At 46.7% G+C, this 17,550-nt stretch overlaps 1 protein-coding gene and 1 pseudogene across 3 annotated transcripts in view; both read left to right on the top strand.

Moving 5' to 3' along the window:
- Positions 1–17,550, top strand: part of Hmgb1-ps18 (high-mobility group box 1, pseudogene 18) — a 600,236-nt pseudogene that overhangs the window by 273,102 nt on the left and 309,584 nt on the right.
- Atp6v0a4 (ATPase H+ transporting V0 subunit a4) overlaps positions 1–17,550 on the top strand; it is an 81,948-nt gene that overhangs the window by 23,118 nt on the left and 41,280 nt on the right. Inside the window, exons 1-4 of one of the 3 annotated variants that reach the window (XM_063285748.1) lie at positions 10,454–11,049; positions 14,616–14,749; positions 15,805–15,883; positions 16,125–16,219. In XM_063285748.1, the coding sequence (XP_063141818.1) occupies positions 14,633–14,749; positions 15,805–15,883; positions 16,125–16,219 (291 nt within the window). In that variant the 5' untranslated portion in view covers positions 10,454–11,049; positions 14,616–14,632. Of the gene's footprint in view, positions 1–10,453; positions 11,050–11,710; positions 12,033–14,615; positions 14,750–15,804; positions 15,884–16,124; positions 16,220–17,550 lie in introns of those variants that run through there. The other 2 variants (XM_063285749.1, NM_001415838.1) reach the window with 2 other exon arrangements.

The following is a 17,550-nucleotide window of genomic DNA, read 5'->3' as shown; positions in this document are numbered from 1 at the left end:
ACACACCTATGGTCACTTGATTTTTGACAAAGGAGCCAAAACCATCCAATGGAAAAAAGATAGCATTTTCAGCAAATGGTGCTGGTTCAACTGGAGGGCAACATGTAGAAGAATGCAGATCGATCCATGCTTATCACCCTGTACAAAGCTTAAGTCCAAGTGGATCAAGGACCTCCACATCAAACCAGACACACTCAAACTAATAGAAGAAAAACTAGGGAAGCATCTGGAGCACATGGGCACTGGAAAAAATTTCCTGAACAAAACACCAATGGCTTATGCTCTAAGATCAAGAATCGACAAATGGGATCTCATAAAACTGCAAAGCTTCTGTAAGGCAAAGGACACTGTGGTTAGGACAAAACGGCAACCAACAGATTGGGAAAAGATCTTTACCAATCCTACAACAGATAGAGGCCTTATATCCAAAATATACAAAGAACTCAAGAAGTTAGACCGCAGGGAAACAAATAACCCTATTAAAAAATGGGGTTCAGAGCTAAACAAAGAATTCACAGCTGAGGAATGCCGAATGGCTGAGAAACACCTAAAGAAATGTTCAACATCTTTAGTCATAAGGGAAATGCAAATCAAAACAACCCTGAGATTTCACCTCACACCAGTGAGAATGGCTAAGATCAAAAACTCAGGTGACAGCAGATGCTGGCGAGGATGTGGAGAAAGAGGAACACTCCTCCATTGTTGGTGGGATTGCAGACTGGTAAAACCATTCTGGAAATCAGTCTGGAGGTTCCTCAGAAAATTGGACATTGAACTGCCTGAGGATCCAGCCATACCTCTCTTGGGCATATACCCAAAAGATGCCTCAACATATAAAAGAGACACGTGCTCCACTATGTTCATCGCAGCCTTATTTATAATAGCCAGAAACTGGAAAGAACCCAGATGCCCTTCAACAGAGGAATGGATACAGAAAATGTGGTACATCTACACAATGGAATATTACTCAGCTATCAAAAACAACGAGTTTATGAAATTCGTAGGCAAATGGTTGGAACTGGAAAATATCATCCTGAGTGAGCTAACCCACTCACAGAAAGACATACATGGTATGCACTCATTGATAAGTGGCTATTAGCCCAAATGCTTGAATTACCCTAGATCCCTAGAACAAAGGAAACTCAAGACGGATGATCAAAATGTGAATGCTTCACTCCTTCTTTAAATGAGGAAAAAGAATACCCTTGGCAGGGAAGGGAGAGGCAAAGATTAAAACAGAGACTGAAGGAACACCCATTCAGAGCCTGCCCCACAGGTGGCCCATACATATACAGCCACCCAATTAGACAAGATGGATGAAGCAAAGAAGTGCAGACCGACAGGAGCCGGATGTAGATCGCTCCTGAGAGACACAGCCAGAATACAGCAAATACAGAGGCGAATGCCAGCAGCAAACCACTGAACTGAGAATAGGTCCCCCGTTGAAGGAATCAGAGAAAGAACTGGAAGAGCTTGAAGGTGCTCGAGACCCCAAAAGTACAACAATGTCAAGCAACCAGAGCTTCCAGGGACTAAGCCACTACCTAAAGACTATACATGGACTGACCCTGGACTCTGTCCCCATAGGTAGCAATGAATATCCTAGTAAGAGCACCAGTGGAAGGGGAAGCCCTGGGTCCTGCTAAGACTGAACCCCCAGTGAACTAGACTATGCGGGGAGGGTGGCAATGGGGGGAGGTTTGGGAGGGGAACACCCATAAGGAAGGGGAGGGGGGAGGGTGATGTTTGTCCGGAAACCGGGAAAGGGAATAACACTTGAAATGTATATAAGAAATACTCAAGTTAATAAAAAAAAAAAAAAAAAGAAAAAAAAATGACGGGGATGCTGCTACTGTGGACCAGGCTTCTGGTCTGTGGCTGGAAGTCAAAATGGTCTCCCTCATGCCAAAGCTCCATGCCACTGACCTGACCAGAAGCTGCTGCTCTGGCTTTCCAAGGTCTCCGGAGATGGTCCAGTTTCTAGTTGCATCCCCTGCATCGATGCTTTCTAGAAAGCGTGATGTTAATTGATCGTTATTTTCCTATTGCTCTGTTTCTCTGTCCCCAAGGATACTAATTTGGAAATGACCCATCTGGGCTTCCTTCAATCCTTTCCTGTCTATACAGAGCACTCTTCTACTCAGCCCTTTGGGAAGTCTCATAGAAAGTGTCATAGAATGAGGAAGAATTCCATTCTGGAATTGCAAATAAAGCCAATAATGATCTTTACACTGTGGTAATTTTGCTCATTGATAGGACCAAATCCAGAGAGGAATTTTCTCCCAATGTGCCCCCTTCCCCAACAAATTCTTCCACGTTTTCTTCTTACTAAACCTTGTAAAGGGCATTGTAAAAGGCATTGATTTACGTGGTCGACACCTGAGTGATGCATAGAATCCACAAGGCTTTCAAGGATCTCCAAAATGTTCATGACTAGACAAAAATGTGCTCACATCCAAAACATGAACAACTACAAAAGCAGCAAAAGTGAATCAAACAAACCTGAGACAATGAAAATAATTATGACAAGCAATTAACTTCAAATGTTTAAATTTTATACATGTATGTTTTCATATGTTAAATATGAGTTGAACCTATCCTTACAAAATGATAAGAGCCAGTGACTTATGAAGGTTTTAGACAGCTCCCTAGTGGCCACACCTCTGACCTAAGCTGACAGCATCCTATTAAATCTTTGAAACAGAGGGTGTGGTGGAGGGCAATGGTCCAGCCACTCTTTTTCTCTTTTATCAGTTATTGTTTGGGTTTTTAAAGAGACTTATTTAGTCATGTACATATCTTAAGTATATGGGTGATTTCATCTGCATGCACATCTGCATAGCAAAAGAGGGCATCGGATCCTATGGTGCTACAGTTATAGATGCTGTGAGCCACTATGCGGGTGCTGGGAATTGAACTCATGACCTCTGGTAGAGCAACCGGTGCTGTTCATGGCTGAGCCATCTCTCTCATACCAAGAGATTGCTTTCTGAGACAATGACAAATATTCTCTTATCAAAAAATACTTAGTTATCATAATGTAGGGTGGCTGACTTCTCTAATCTCTGGTGATTTGTTTCTCTCCTTTTTTCTTTTTTTTCTTTTTTCTTTTTTTTTTTTTTTCGGAGCTGGGGACCGAACCCAGGGCCTTGCGCTTGCTAGGCAAGCTCTCTACCACTGAGCCAAATCCCCAACCCCCTCTGATGATTTGTTAATTCACCAAAGAAAGGACTCCAGGGCAGTTCTAAGAATCAGCAGAATTTACCTCTTTTAAAAAAGCGTGTCTTGGAAGAGTTCTAGAAAGCCAGTAAGCCTTTCTTACATTTTTGTTTTGGGTTTACTTTGGAGAGTATTCCAGGAAGTTATGTTACTCAAAGCTAGGCACTGTGCAGGAACTTTCCCAAGATTTTCTTTTCTAATAGTTCAGTGTTTAGTTACACATTATAAAAAGAAAAAAGAAACAAAAACCCTTCAGAGTAAACACGTTTGTAGTCAGGCACTATGGTAGTAGCTGGAGTTGGAGATAGCCAACGTGGTGGGAGCTCTCCACACATCTCATTTTATCTATGATTTCATTTTAAGTCCAGTAGTCCAGGAGAGGGAAAAGCCTAAAGGCCCTTTCACAGTGAAGGTGCTTCCCATGTGAGTACGGGTGGCCCTTGTGCCACACGTCTGTCCTTGGGCTTTGAATTGGGCCTTTCAAACTCTAGCTAAGAAAAGATCCTTCTGAAGATGTTATTGGAGTTCAGGTCTGAGCGCTGCTCCTCAGGGGCCAGGGTTTAGATGACAAGTTTGTAGGAATGAATCAAGTTCACTCAGGGGCTAGAAATCCTGATAGGCTAGAGGGCCTCATCCTTAAAGCTCCTTCGTGGAGAGGGAGGGACTTAGGAGCGTAGAGGAAAGACGGAAGAAATAGACAGGAGGGCTGCACACTGAGCCAGGTCGTCATCCTCCAGGGTGTGTGTCTCCCTTTTCCTCTTCTCTAATAATCCTGATGGCTGTAACTTCCTGGGACCAGATTCCGTAGTGCCCTCTACCCTTTAAATACAATGTTTCTTGTTGTGTTTTGCTTGCTTATTTTTGTCTGGATGTGTGTGTAAGAGCCGAGTGTATGCTTTGTGAGAAGATGTCAGTCTGGAGTTACAGACTGCTGGGAGCTGCTGGGTAAGTGCTAGAAATCCCACCCAGGTCGCCGGAGGGGGGGGGGGAGTGGGGGTGGGTGGGGGGAGCCAATGCTCTAAGCCACTGAACCGTCCTCTTCAGCACACTAGTTTGTATGGGATCCAAACACATTGTGGGTGGTTCTCTTAGAAAGGATAGAAAGTTATGAGCATCAAAAGACTAAGGGCATTTTAAGGTGAAGTTGATAGACAATTAGAGGGGTGGGGCTTGTCAACCTCCTAGCCCCGTGATTGGCAACTTCAGGCTCAGCCTTATTATGCACACTGCTAGTGTTGACGCAACAGTGCTTGTGGTCAGATTCCGTTTTGTTTAGTGAACAGAAAAGTGTGTCCTCCAAGAGTAACTTTCAGCTAAGGTTTTTTGTGAAATGAGGTTCACGTTCATGATGGCAGTTTCGCCTACCAGTTCTGACTACATGAAACCGAGAGGGACCAGACACGGAGCCAGGCACTGCTAGTTCGGACTCCCCAACATCTAACTTCTCTCCTACCATGACCCCTTTCATCTTCTGTCTCTCCTTCATTACTTCTTCCAGACTCTCCTCAGCCCCATGGGGAGCACAGCCAACTCCTGCCAGCAGCCTGGATTCAAGCAGTCTGTGGGAAACCAAAGTCATAGCTTGGTGATGCCGCTGCTTAAGCCATCTGGTGGAGACTGGGGGCTGCGGGGCGGAGCAATGCCTTCAACACTCTGTGGGCCCGAAGGCCCTTATCTTGGGTCCTCAGAACCCACTGAGAGGAGACAGATGATCCTCAGACGGAGTGTATTGCCTAGGGCAGATGGGGTGGGCATGGATTAGCCCTTGGAGTGATGTTGGGGAAGGCTACAATGACGACTGGAACAGACCCAGAGACTGGAGCTGTGGGCTGCCCTTGCCTTTGACACCAGCACATGAGCTTTGGGACTGCAGATAGATGGTTTTATTTCCCTGCGCATCTGCTCTCTGAGGGGACGACATAGACGCAACGCAGCAGTTCTCAACCTGTGGGTCACCATCCCTTGGTGGGGAGGCACACAGCCCTTTTACTGGGGTCTCATACCAGATATCCTGAACATCAGATATTTATATTACATTTCATAGCAGTAGCAAAATTACAGTTATGAAGCAGCGGTGATAAAATTTTATGATTGGTGGTGGGGGAAGCGAGGTCACTACGGCATGAGGAACTGTTTTGAAGGGTCTCACAAAGCGTTAGGATGGTTGAAAACCCCCTTAGGCTTAGAGGATTTCTAAGTGTTCTATGTCTGTAACCAGTGTACAGTAACACTGTACAGATAGTAGTAAATGTGTATGTCGGGGGGAAGAGGTAAGCTGGGAAATAAATTTTTTGTGTGTGAAAAATGAGGTAAAAAACTAAAAAATTTAAAGGGGGAAAAACCCAGTGCAGTCATTTCAAAGTGAAAAGCTTAGGAACTCAGGAAAAACCTGCCTGTGAAAACTGTGCCGTCTTGTTCTCTGTGGTGAAATGCTCTCTTCCTACATCTCCTTTGTGTTGTGAAGTGGGTCTGCTCTGAAGAGAAACTGAGGCAAGGCCAAGGTACGTTGAGGAGAAAAGAGGCTGCTGGAGGACTCTGCCCTCGAGGGTCCTTCCTGGGCTGAGCTTGTGACTGGAAGAGACTGAGGGAAAAGTCACTGTGGCTGCTGCGCTCTATCCCAGGGCACCGCCCACCACCCACAGGACGTAAAGCAACACCCACGGGACGTAAACACCACCCACAGGCCGTAAAGCTATAAACAACAGCGAGAGCCAATGGTACCGGTGTCACTGAATCACATTGTGAGAGACACCTGTGACCAGGAGGAAGCGGGAATTTCCACAGCAGAAGGATCCTGCTTCCAAGATCTATAAATTAGATCACCGTGTGCTGGTGCACAGTCTACAGAGATGTTACCATTAATGGAGTCCATTGTGGGGTGTAGGAGGTACAGGAAACTGAGGGCCTCTCTCATGGAGCAACTTCAAGTCACCTGCTCCTATTGTGAGCTCTTCATGAACACGGTGGCTGGCCAACCATGCAGACGTGCTAGACGTCAGCGCGTGATAAAACCGTCTGCTTGAATGAAGGTGATCTGGCTGGAGTCCAGCTCCAAAATATTAGACAATGGTCTTTGAAAAGCCAGTAGGACTTTTGTAGCAAGGGTATTTTGTTGAGCTTAGATTCCTCACAAGCAGTTGAGTTTGGGGCATGTGTACCCCTTCTTGTTTGCTAGGTGCCAATCTCTTGTAGACTACTCCTGTGAGGCTGAATTCATGAGTATGGTTGTATCTTTCTAATTCTGGTATGGGCAGAGAGCACAAGAGGCTCTCTGTGCACGGGGACCCAGCAAGTGGAGAGCCTAGATCTTCAGCTTAAGAGCCATTTTATAGAAAGTCCTCAGGCCATTCAAGTGCCTCCCCAGAACTTTCCAGGGCAAGTGTGAAGTGGCTTCAGCTGGCAGTGGACCACTGTCCTCAAGCATTGGATGCCACGAACAGTGTCATTTTGGATTTAACTCTGTGAGAGTTCTTTCTCTCAAGGCCTCAAACCAAATTTAACTGCTATTTTCCTTCAATGCTCTGAGCTGGGGATTTTGAGAATATATAAAAATATATGGTTTGGTGACACAGGTCCCAATATTGGGGAAGAGAACAGCCAGAGAGAATCCAAGCTCAAGGCCAGCCCGTGCAACTTAATGAGATCCTGCCTTGAAATAGAGAACTCGGGGTGTAACTCAGTAGTGGAACGCTTGCCTGCCATGTTTGAAGCCATGGGATAAAATTATCTTACTTTCCTACTGCTGTGATAAAACCACTGACCAAGGCAACATAGAGAAGGAGCAGTTAACTGGGGCTCACAGATCTGGAGGGACAGGAGTCCATGGCTGTCCTGGCAGGGATCATAGTGGCAGGCAGGCATGGCATGGTGTTGGAGGAGCAGCTGACAGCTCACGCCCCGACTGACAGACACCAAGCAGAGACAGCACTAGGCTGGTAGGCAGCTTTTGATGCCTCCAAAGTCCAGCCTGTGACACCCTCCTCCAGCAAAGACACACCTCCTTATCCTTCCCAAACACGTCCACCAACCGATGACAAAGTATTCTGATGGATGAACCTATTTCAAGCCACCATAGACTCTTCCCTGAGGTCTCGTTTCCTCTTCAGATTGCCCTACTCCCTCCATTTTGATTTTACAGCCTCATTTTTGATAAACATGTCCGGAACTACTCCACCTATCTTTTGCTCCTTTGTCATCAACTTCCTGACTGCAGACTTCTTACTCTGAATTCCGCTCTCTCTAACCTGTGAGGTAAAGCATATAGTGACATCAGAAAACTCCATCGTCTTTATGGCCACCCCATGATTCTTGAGACGCTTTCTCCTCTTGCACGTTTATCCTCCTCCCTCATTTAGGGTCTTTTGTCCCTGTCCAGCTTTAAGATCTTTGGTCCTCCCAGTGTTCAGTCTCAAGACTGGATTGTGTTCCCAACCTTCTAATTTGTATGGTGTAGCCTTAACCTCTGGTAGTTCAGAGTGTGGCCTCATGTGGAATTGGACTTTCTGCAGAGGTAATCATTTGTTATATTAGAGTAGCAAATGCACCTGCCTGGTGTCCTTATGGCATAGAAACACACATTTATATGAAGGCAGAGATGAGAGCAATATTTCTGTAGACAAGCAAAACCATGAACTACCATCCACCAATGAAGTCAAAGACAAACCTGGAAGGAACACAGTTGTCCCCACAGTCCTCAGGGTATCAAGTCTTTTGATTGCTAAACTCCAGAACAGTGAGACAGTACTAACTCGGGTCACCAGGATTGTCTGGTTTTTGTGGCAAGTGTTTTTATCTTGAGCTATTTGGCCAGATTACCCATCCCCTTTCTTTGTCATAGGGTCTCAGAGAAACAGCCTTTGGTGTGCTAGTGGGCCTTAGCAGACACTGAAGTCTGCTCATGGCCCATTGAAGTACAAGTTATTGCCCACCGTGAACTATATGTTACCTGATCTATCAAACTGTAAAGTTGGGCATGCACACAAGACTTCATCATTAAATGGAAGCAGGGAGCAGACCTCAGCAAGCACTGGGGACAACAGCAGGCTACGAGACAAGAGAGCAGTCTTAATGCCACTCTCACTGCACTGCCTTCTCCCTACAGCCTGTGTGTGTGGCCTCATGGCAAATTCTCTATGAGCCATCAGCAGAGTAAGAGAGGTTGAGTACTTGGTTACAGATGGTTCTGTATGGTGTGCAGACATCACCTTAAAATGGATGGTCACTGTGCAAGGGCCTCTCTCTGGAACATCCTTGAAGGAAGCAGTGGAGGCAAGTCTTCTTTCTCCCTGGGGAGAATTTTGGACAGTTTATCTGGTTGCATATTTTGCTTGGTAGAAGAAATGGCTATATGCTTAACTACATACTATGGCAGGTTGGGGGGATGGTCAAGGGGTTTGAAGGGATATAATTTTAAAAATTAATCACAAACGGCAGGAGGATCCCTGTGAATTCAAGGCCACCTTGCTCTAGAGAGTTCCAAGGCAGACAGGGCTACATAGCAAGATCCTGTCTCAAACAAACAAACAAATGAAAACAAACAAACTGCCCAAATTGATACAAGAATTTCACAAGGAAATTTGGGGAAAATGTATACAAATTGGCTTCTCTGACGGGAGAAAAAAAAAAGCACAGGAAGATATTCATATCACACATGGATACTTACCCAAGGGTGACGCAGCACAGGAAGTGTGTGGGTGGGTGCATGCATGCACAGGGGTGTCTGTGTGTGTGTGTTTGTGTGTGTGTGTGTGTGTGTGTGTGTGTGTGTGTGACAGGCTTGGAGCTCTTGGTCCTCCCAGCCCTGCCTCCCAAAGGCTGGCGTTCTAGGTGGGCATTACATGTGTAGGTGGGCACTACATGTGTGCCCAACAAACTAACTGCTTGTAATCTTCCAAGCCTCAGTTAAAATGCCACCTCCTGAGAGGTCCCCTCCCTGAGCTTATCTAACAATCTCTGAAGCCTGCCATTTGCACACTGCACCTTCTACAACCTGAAATATTCTGCTAATTTACCACCTCAAGGGTGACAGCATCAGCCACTGTGATTCTTCACATGGATTTCCACCTGTATCTTACTGTTTACTTTTGCAAATTCTGCCCTCTGTCCCACTAAGTTTGGACTTATGGACATTTCTGCCCTGAGGGATAGGAGGGTGTCTTAGTTACTTTTCTATTGCTGTGAAGAGACAGCATGATCAAAGCAATACAGAAGAAAACATTTAATTTGGGGCTCATTGTTCCATAGGGTCAGTTCATGACCATCATGACAGGAAGCATGGCAGTAGGCAGACAGGCATGGCACTAGAGCAGTAGCTGAGAGCTCACATCTGATCCACAATCACTGGGCAGAGGGGGAGGGCCAACGGGGAACAGCTTGGGCTTTTGAAACCTCAAAGCTACATATGCCCCAGTGGCATAGCTCTTTCAACAAGCCACACCTCCTAATCCTTCCCAAACAGTTCCACCAAGTGGGAACCAAGCATTCAAATATATGAACCCATGGTTATGTGTGTGTGTGTGTGTGTGTGTGTGTGTGGTGGGGAGTGGGGGTCATTATCATTCAAACCAGCAGAGAGTGTGGTCATGGTCAACCTCAGTGTCCATTTCCTACCAGGCCTAGAATAAGCTACTCATTCCCCACATTGCTCCCACCTAGAAATCATAGCATATAGCTGGTTGTGGTGGTACACGCCTTTAATCTCAGCACTCAGGAGACAGAGGCAGGTGGATCTCTGTGAGCTTGATGACAGCCTGGTTTACAGAGTGAAAGCACACACACACACACACACACACACACACACACACACACACACGCAGAAGGGATCACTGAAACAAAGTTCCACTTATCATAGAAATGGTGCTAATTAGACCATGCATGGGAACCATGGGAATCACTAGCTTATTAAATATCCAAGCCTCAGACACTCTACTAGTTTCATTTATGTTGCCATGGAGAAAGAAAGAAAGAAAGAAAGAAAGAAAGAAACAAAGAAAGGAAGGAAGGAGGAAGTAAAACAAACAAAACAATAACAAAAAGCAACGAAGAGGCAAAAAGGATTTATTGTCTATCATTTTTGGGAAGTTGAGGCAGGAACTCAAGCAGCTAGTCACTCACATCTATAGTCAATATCAAAAGAATTGATGAATGCACCTTTGCTTGCTTGCTTACATTGTATAGCTTTTTCCTGTCTTATATAGTTTAAGGTTCTCTGCCTAGGGAATGGTACTACCCACAATGGGCTAGGTCTCCCTACATCAGTTAGACATCTTCACAGGCTAACTTGATCTAAATAATTCATCATTAGCTCACTTTCCAGGTGACTCTAGGTTATGTCAAGGTGACAGTGAAAACCTGCACAGACGTCCCTGGTAGGATATTTTATACGAAGAAATTGTCGGTGAATTTGAGGTGTGATTGTGGCTTTGTGTACATGTTTCTGCCTATAAAAGAATCCTTATCTTTTAGAGATGTATGACACGTTGACAGTTTTTTGAAAGAAATGCTATGCTATATGGCATTAGCTTTAAAGTATTAATAGAGGAGAGTGTAGTCTAGATGTCACAAAATTCAAATAGTTGAAGTTGAATAACATGTACTTGGAAGGTTCTTGGACTAATTCGTCTTTCTACTCTGACAGATATTTAAATGTTTTCCATAAGAAACAGTGAAAACAAGAGCTGTGAATGTAGCTCAGCTAGCGGAGGACCTGCTTAGTATCCATGAAACCCTGAGTTCAATCCCCGGCATCACATAAACCAGATGTGGTGGCACATGCCCGTAATCCCAGCATCAGGGAGGTGTGGGCATGAGGACCAGAAGTTCTTTTACATGGTAAGTTCAAGGCCAGCCTGTCTCAAAACACACACAACCCAAAATGAAAACAAAACAAACAAAAGCAAAGCCTAAAAGTCATCCCTCATTCGAGGACCTAGTGGGTACTTTTACCAGGACCCCAGATGGCTGCACAAAGGGGACTGGCACGTAACCACCTGGAAAAACTGTTCTGGAAAGTTCATTCCTGTCGAGGCAGCAGGTGGCCACTGCAGAGGAAGCCCATGTGCCCAGCGAAATCTCTGGCTCTGTTCCTCTCATCACTCTGCTGGACTCTGCCGGGCCCTGGGCCACTGGATGTGGACTTTCCTAAGGATTCATCTGTGTCTTCACCTTTGGAAATAGTGTCTGGGGAAGTATTTACAAGGACAGTGAATGAGACGCTTTGTTTGCTTCTAAAACTACTTAATGTTATTTCATTCTTACTGTTCTGTGCAGGGCTGGGATCAAACCCAGGGCCTCCTACGTGCTAGGCAAGTGTTCTACCAGAAAGCCACACCCCAGCCTCACTCTTGAGACTGAAGGAGTGTTTTGATTTGTGTAGGAGCTGAACTAGCCTGCTCTCTGTCTTACCCTTCTAAGACCCCTGGAAACCTTGTACCCCACTTCAGTTCCCGGAGGAGCAAGTTACCTTCTTAGAGGGAATTTATGTCCTTTCTTGGCAGTGGGGACTTTCAAGGTCGGTTGTTGAGGGCGGGGCCCAGGTGGGGCTGGGTGGAGCAGGGCTGGCTGGTGTGGCAGGTTTGACCTCACCCGCTGCAGGATGTGTTGATACAACAGTGGCCTCTGGAGAGGGAGCTGGGACAGTGTGTGGAGGGGGAGAGGCTGGGCAGCCTCCCTGCCACCGGGCCCTGGGCCACTAGAAAGCCACAACTGACTGTGGCTGCCTGCTGCTGCTACTGCTTCTGCTACTGCTGGTTGTGCCCTGCTCCAGGAATTGGGCAAGGGGACCCCCACCCAGAACAAGTTCCAAGGAAACTCAGGTGAGACAGCATTGTGCTTCTTGGTCTGCCTGAAGCTAATGGCTTGTTTCTGTGAATGAACACGGTGCCCAGTTTATCAGACACAATAGTAAAAAACTTTCTGATTCATTTTGGTGCTCAAAGGCAAAGTGTAGTGCCAGTTGGTGGACTTCTGGGCCAGGGGTTGGGGTAAGGGAAAGAAGTAAGTCAGGAAATCATTTTTGACAATTATTTTATGGTTAATTTTGAGCTAGCTCTATGCGAGAATAGTGATCACTGGGTAGCCCGGGTCTCGGGATCTTTCTGCCTGGTGAGGATGTAGGGAACTTGTTTAGCAAGTCCTTGACTGATAATCGGCCGCAGACAGGAGGCGGGATAGTCAGGGAAGCTCGCTGGAAGAATGGAGAGATGACAGTATTATGTGGGGTGTTGGTTGGGTGTCAGAGAGGGAAGATTGAGAATCTAGACTCAGCTGAGGGGCGTGAGCAAAGGTCCTGAGGTAGGTTTAGAATCAGGAAGAAAACGAGCACTGATGTCTGGAGAGGAGACTGACACAGATGACGCTGAGAAGGCAAAGGCCACCTCCGAGGCCTTTCCTCAGACTGCTCATGGCTTCAGACTTTATCCTGCAGGGGCGACAGGGCCAGGGTCTGGCATGTTATGTATTGGCGGGATGTTAGGAAGTCAGATCTGTGCTTGAGGATGGCTGGTTTTCCAGGTTCACTTGAAGGAAAATGATGGGAGAAGCAGTGGGGACCCTCTGGGGGCTTCTGTGGGAAAGTCTGTAGCGGACAGGCCAACATGGCCTGCTTGCATTCAACTGACTGCAGTTGGTCATTGGGAAGCATCGTGGCCCTTCTTCCAGGAAGGTGCCCTCCCTCGCCCTCTGCCCCAACCCGAGACACTAAAGGGAAGCAGTGTCCTGGGCACTGTGGCTGTTTTGCTTTTACGTGTGTGTGTGTGTGTGTGTGTGTGTGTGTGTGTGTGTGTGTGTCCCAAAGATCCAGCGACAGAGTTCTAGGGAAGGGTGTGTGGGAGTTGGGAAGGGGTCTGCAATCAGAAAGGACTTGAACTGGTAGTCTACGGGCGCAGAAGAATGTGTGTGAGAGACTCCTGTTTAGAGCAGGTGTAGTCCTCTAGATTTTTCAGGACTGTAGGACTGTAGGTGTCAGCCTGGGAGGCCTAGACATGGAGTCCAGGAGGAAAAGAGGTGGGGGGAGTGGTCCCCTCATAGGTGGAACCAAGGGAAGGGTCAAGGCCAGGCAAGTCACAAAGTAGAGGGATCCTTATCTTCCAAGATCTGGAGTTGAGTCCAGAGGTTTTCAGTGAAATAAGGAGGGATCCGGGATGGCAAGTCCTGGGGATCATAAGGAAAACGGAATAGTCGAGGGCTGTACGCCAGCCAGGGCTGAGAGAGACTGAGTATCTTAAGGCTGGAGTCTTGGATCTACAAACCTGAGAGGCTTCAGGCTTGGGCCATGGGGGTAAGATGAGGTAGTGGGCTTCTAACACCCACACTTCTAGGCAGTGTGGCAGATGTAGCCTTTTAGCTTGGTGTGTTTCCTGGTGAAAGCTTTGAGGCTTGTTGAACCCCTTTCCAAGTCTGTTCTCTCTCTCACACTCTGTGTGTGTGTGTGTGTGTGTGTGTGTGTGTGTGTGTGTGTGTTTGTGTGTGCATTTTGTTGTTTTTTGCTTTCCAAGGCAAGGTTTCTCTGTGTGGTCCTGGCTCTGTAGACCTAGCTGGCCTTGAACTCAGAGATTCACCTGCCTCTGCCTCCCTAGTGCTGGGATTAAAGGCATGCACCACCATACCTGGCTCTCCCTCTGTTATGGTTCCTAGGATTGAACTCAGTTAAATCAGGCCAGATGGCAGGCACCCTTCTCCGTTGAGCGACCTCCCAGGCCCACCATAAGTATTTGGAGGTAGGGAAAGGTTGAGTCACAAACGCTACACTCCATGCTTTGGAATGCATTGTCCCTGAGCGTTGGGAAAGCTTATGAGAATGTTCAATGGTGGAAGAGCAGCTTTGAGAGCCAGGTCCTTAGTCGCTTTTCTCTGCTTCCCAGTGAAACTTTGAGAGTGCCTTGGATCATGGAGTTTGTGCATCCCTTAGCTGAAATGCTTGGTGCAAGAACCTTTAGATTTCCATGTTTGCCATATATACACATGCATGATACGCTGTCTTGGGGATGGGGCCCAAACCTACATGCAAAGCTCATCCTTGTATAACGTAAAAACATTATCTATACGGAGCTGGAGGGAAAGCTACACCCCTCCCCACCTTTTTCCCCAGGGCTCTTGTGTCATAGTTGGAGGTGGGGGCAGGCACTTTCTCTAGCTGTGGCATCAGATTGGTGCTCATAAGTTTCAGTTCGAGGTTATTTGGGCTGGATAATGTTGGTTTATTCGTCTTGTCTGTCTGCTGTCTTTCTGAGGTACAGTGAACACTGGGGATTGACATTGCATACGTACTATGCCAGTACACTTTCACTGAACTTTAATCCAGCCCTTGATTTTCTCAAAATCCTAACGGAAAGCAATCACATTAAGATTTTCATATATTTATTACCTCCAATCCCTCTCTCTCTTTTTTCCCCCTCCAGACTAAGGCTGGGCCAACATGGCGTCTGTGTTTCGAAGTGAGGAGATGTGCTTATCCCAAGTGTTTCTCCAGGTGGAGGCTGCATACTGCTGTGTGGCTGAGCTGGGGGAGCTTGGTTTGGTTCAATTCAAAGATGTAGGTACTGCATTCTCTGGAGATAAGAGGAGGGTGGGGGTGGCAGCAGACAGCCCTTGCACAATATTTCTTGCTAATCAGCAAAACACATTCTGCAGGAAGAGGATCCCAGAGCTGGGATGGGTGTAATTCCATGGCCCTGACTTCTGGCTAAGATTTCCGATGACCCTCAACAAACCCTCTTCCCATGTCTTTTCTGGAAGCTTTAGTGCAAGGGCTGGATGTTAGCTGTCTCGGTGTCTCAACCCTTGTACAGCATCTCCAAACACTGGATCTGGGCAGTGAATGTGTGGATTAACGATTTCCAAAGCGAACTCAGAGTCTGTTTTCTCTTGACTGGTCGGACTAGAGGCAGCACATTCCGGAGTCCGAAGTTGCTAAAGACACTGAGTTCCAGGGAAGACACTCTAGGAATGGGCTGCCTGGGGCGCTGCTTCTCGTGGGCCATTATATCTTTGTCAAGCTTTTACTGAGGCCAACTTAGAAAATCAGTCCTTTATTTCCTCAGCAAGCTCACAAGTCAGACCCCAGCCCCCTTTGCACCTCTGGTTGTTAGCACAGCACCTGACAACAGGCCAGTGCGCACTAACATTTTAAAAAGCTTTTATTTGTATCACGTGTACGTGTGTATGTCTGTACGCCAGCATGTGCGTGTGAGAGCGGGTGCTCACGAAAGTCAAGGTGTTGGACCCACTGGAGCTGAGTTACATGGTTAGGAGGTGCCTGATTTGGGTGCTGGAAACCTAACTGCAAGAACAGCAGGCCTTCTTAAGCACTGAGCCTTCTCTCTAGACACCACCTGACAGTTCTTATTGATGACCCGGAGACGGGTACAGTATTCAAGGTCCCTCCTACTCCTGACCCCACTGAGGAGCACAGGAACAGGAAGGTGCACCTTGCCTATAACTCGTGTGTCTTGTGCACAGCCGTATATATCCTGAACGCTTTCCTAGCAACAATCTCCAGCATCAAGACGATGATGCAGTGTTGAGGGAAGGACAGCCGGGCCCAGCTGTGGAATCCTAATGTAAGCCTGTGGTTCTCCTTTCCTGCAGCTGAACGCAAATGTAAACAGCTTCCAGAGGAAGTTTGTGAATGAGGTCCGAAGATGCGAGTCACTGGAGAGAATCCTCCGTAAGCCACCTTCCCCTTACTGCCTAAATGTGAACTGGAAGACATAACTGCTATGTTACTTGGCATAACTCTGTGTTATGAGTAATACTTTCTGAGGTCATCCCCAAGGCGGAGGGTACAGAAGGTTGGAGGGTGGATCTAGTGGGAGCTCGAACAGCACAGATAAGCTAAGCCGGCCAAGGACACCTGTTCTGCTGAACCCTTTCTTAGTTCTGGGAAGTCATGATCACCCATGTTTTAGGTTTTCTGGAAGATGAGATGCAAAATGAGATTATAATCCAAGTGCCTGACAAGGATCCAGGGACCCCTCTGCCCCGGGAAATGATCACCCTGGAGGTGAGTGCCTTACTTTAACCAGCTCCCCCGCTCAGAGTGGTCAAGCGGTTCTCATGTCCTTTATGTGTGAACAAGTGGGTGATAGTTCCTTTTTGGGGTTACTTTGTGTCTGCACTGGCTAGTTTTATACCACAAGCTAGAACCATCCGAAAGGAGGAAGCCTTGGTTGAGAAAATGCTTCCATAAGATTGGGCTGTAGGCAAGCCCATAGGGCATCTTCTTAACTAGTGATGGATTGTGGGACACACCCCCCCCATTGTGGGTGGTACCATTCCTGGGCTGGATTCTGAGTCCTCTATAAAAGAAGGCTGAGTAAGCCATGTAAAGCAAGCCATGTCCTCTGCATAGGCTCCTGTCTCCAGCTTCCTGCCTTGCCTTGCTGCCCTGACATCCCTCAGTTGATGGGCTGTGGTGTGGAGCTGTGAGGTGAAAAGAACCCTTTTCTCTGCAGGTTGCTTTTGGTCCTGGTGTTTCGTCACAGCAGTAGAAACCTCAACTAAGACACTATCCTAAGAAAATCTCAGGGTACAACTTTAGGTCTCTTATGCTAGAAAAGGGGGGCTGTTTTGCTTTCCCAAGAAAGCTCACCGCACTTTGAAGAGAGATTTCTTTTGTGAACCTAAGTTTCTCATTGGCAGTGAAGTCTTAATGTGTTGACACAGGACGAGCTGAGTGGGCCAATATGGCTGGAATGGGATGGTTTCCAGTTATGTGCTTGGCACAAAAATAAGTCTGTGAACTGGCTCTGTCCACCTTAAAATAAAAGTTCATCCAGCTGGACTCAGCGTGGGGTGATTGGTTTTATTGATGGTTGGTCCTGTAAAATCCTCAGCTGAGGCAAGACAGGAATTCCGAGTGTCACTGCTCCAAATTCATCTGACATTATAAACTTGTTTTCAGGTTTATACTGAAAGAGGATAGCCTTCCTTTAAAAAAGAGATGTACTGTGTGTGTGTGTGTGTGTGTGTGTGTGTGTGTGTGTGTGTGTGTGTATGTGTGTGTGCACCATGTGTGTGCTTGGTGCCCAAGGACGATAGGAAGGACTTTGGATCTCTTGGAACATGAGCCTAGCTAGCCCTAGACTGCAGAGACGCCACAGTTTAAACATAGGTGACCTTAATCCACTCTCACTGGTTGTGGTTTCTTCAGTTTACTGCCCTCATTTAGTTGTAGACTGCCAAGATAGCTCAATAGGTGTCTTAGTTAAGGTTTACTTCTGTGAAGAGACACCATGACCAGGGCAACTCTTATAAAGAAAGTATTTAATTGGGCCTTGTTTCAGAGGTTTAGTCCATTATCATCAGGGTGGGGAAACATTACAAAGTGTAGGC

Source organism: Rattus norvegicus, chromosome 4, assembly GCF_036323735.1.
Source record: "Rattus norvegicus strain BN/NHsdMcwi chromosome 4, GRCr8, whole genome shotgun sequence".
Lineage (NCBI taxonomy): Eukaryota > Metazoa > Chordata > Mammalia > Rodentia > Muridae > Rattus > Rattus norvegicus.
The sequence above is the reverse complement of the archived record's forward strand: the minus strand, read 5'-3'. Positions and strand labels throughout refer to the sequence as shown.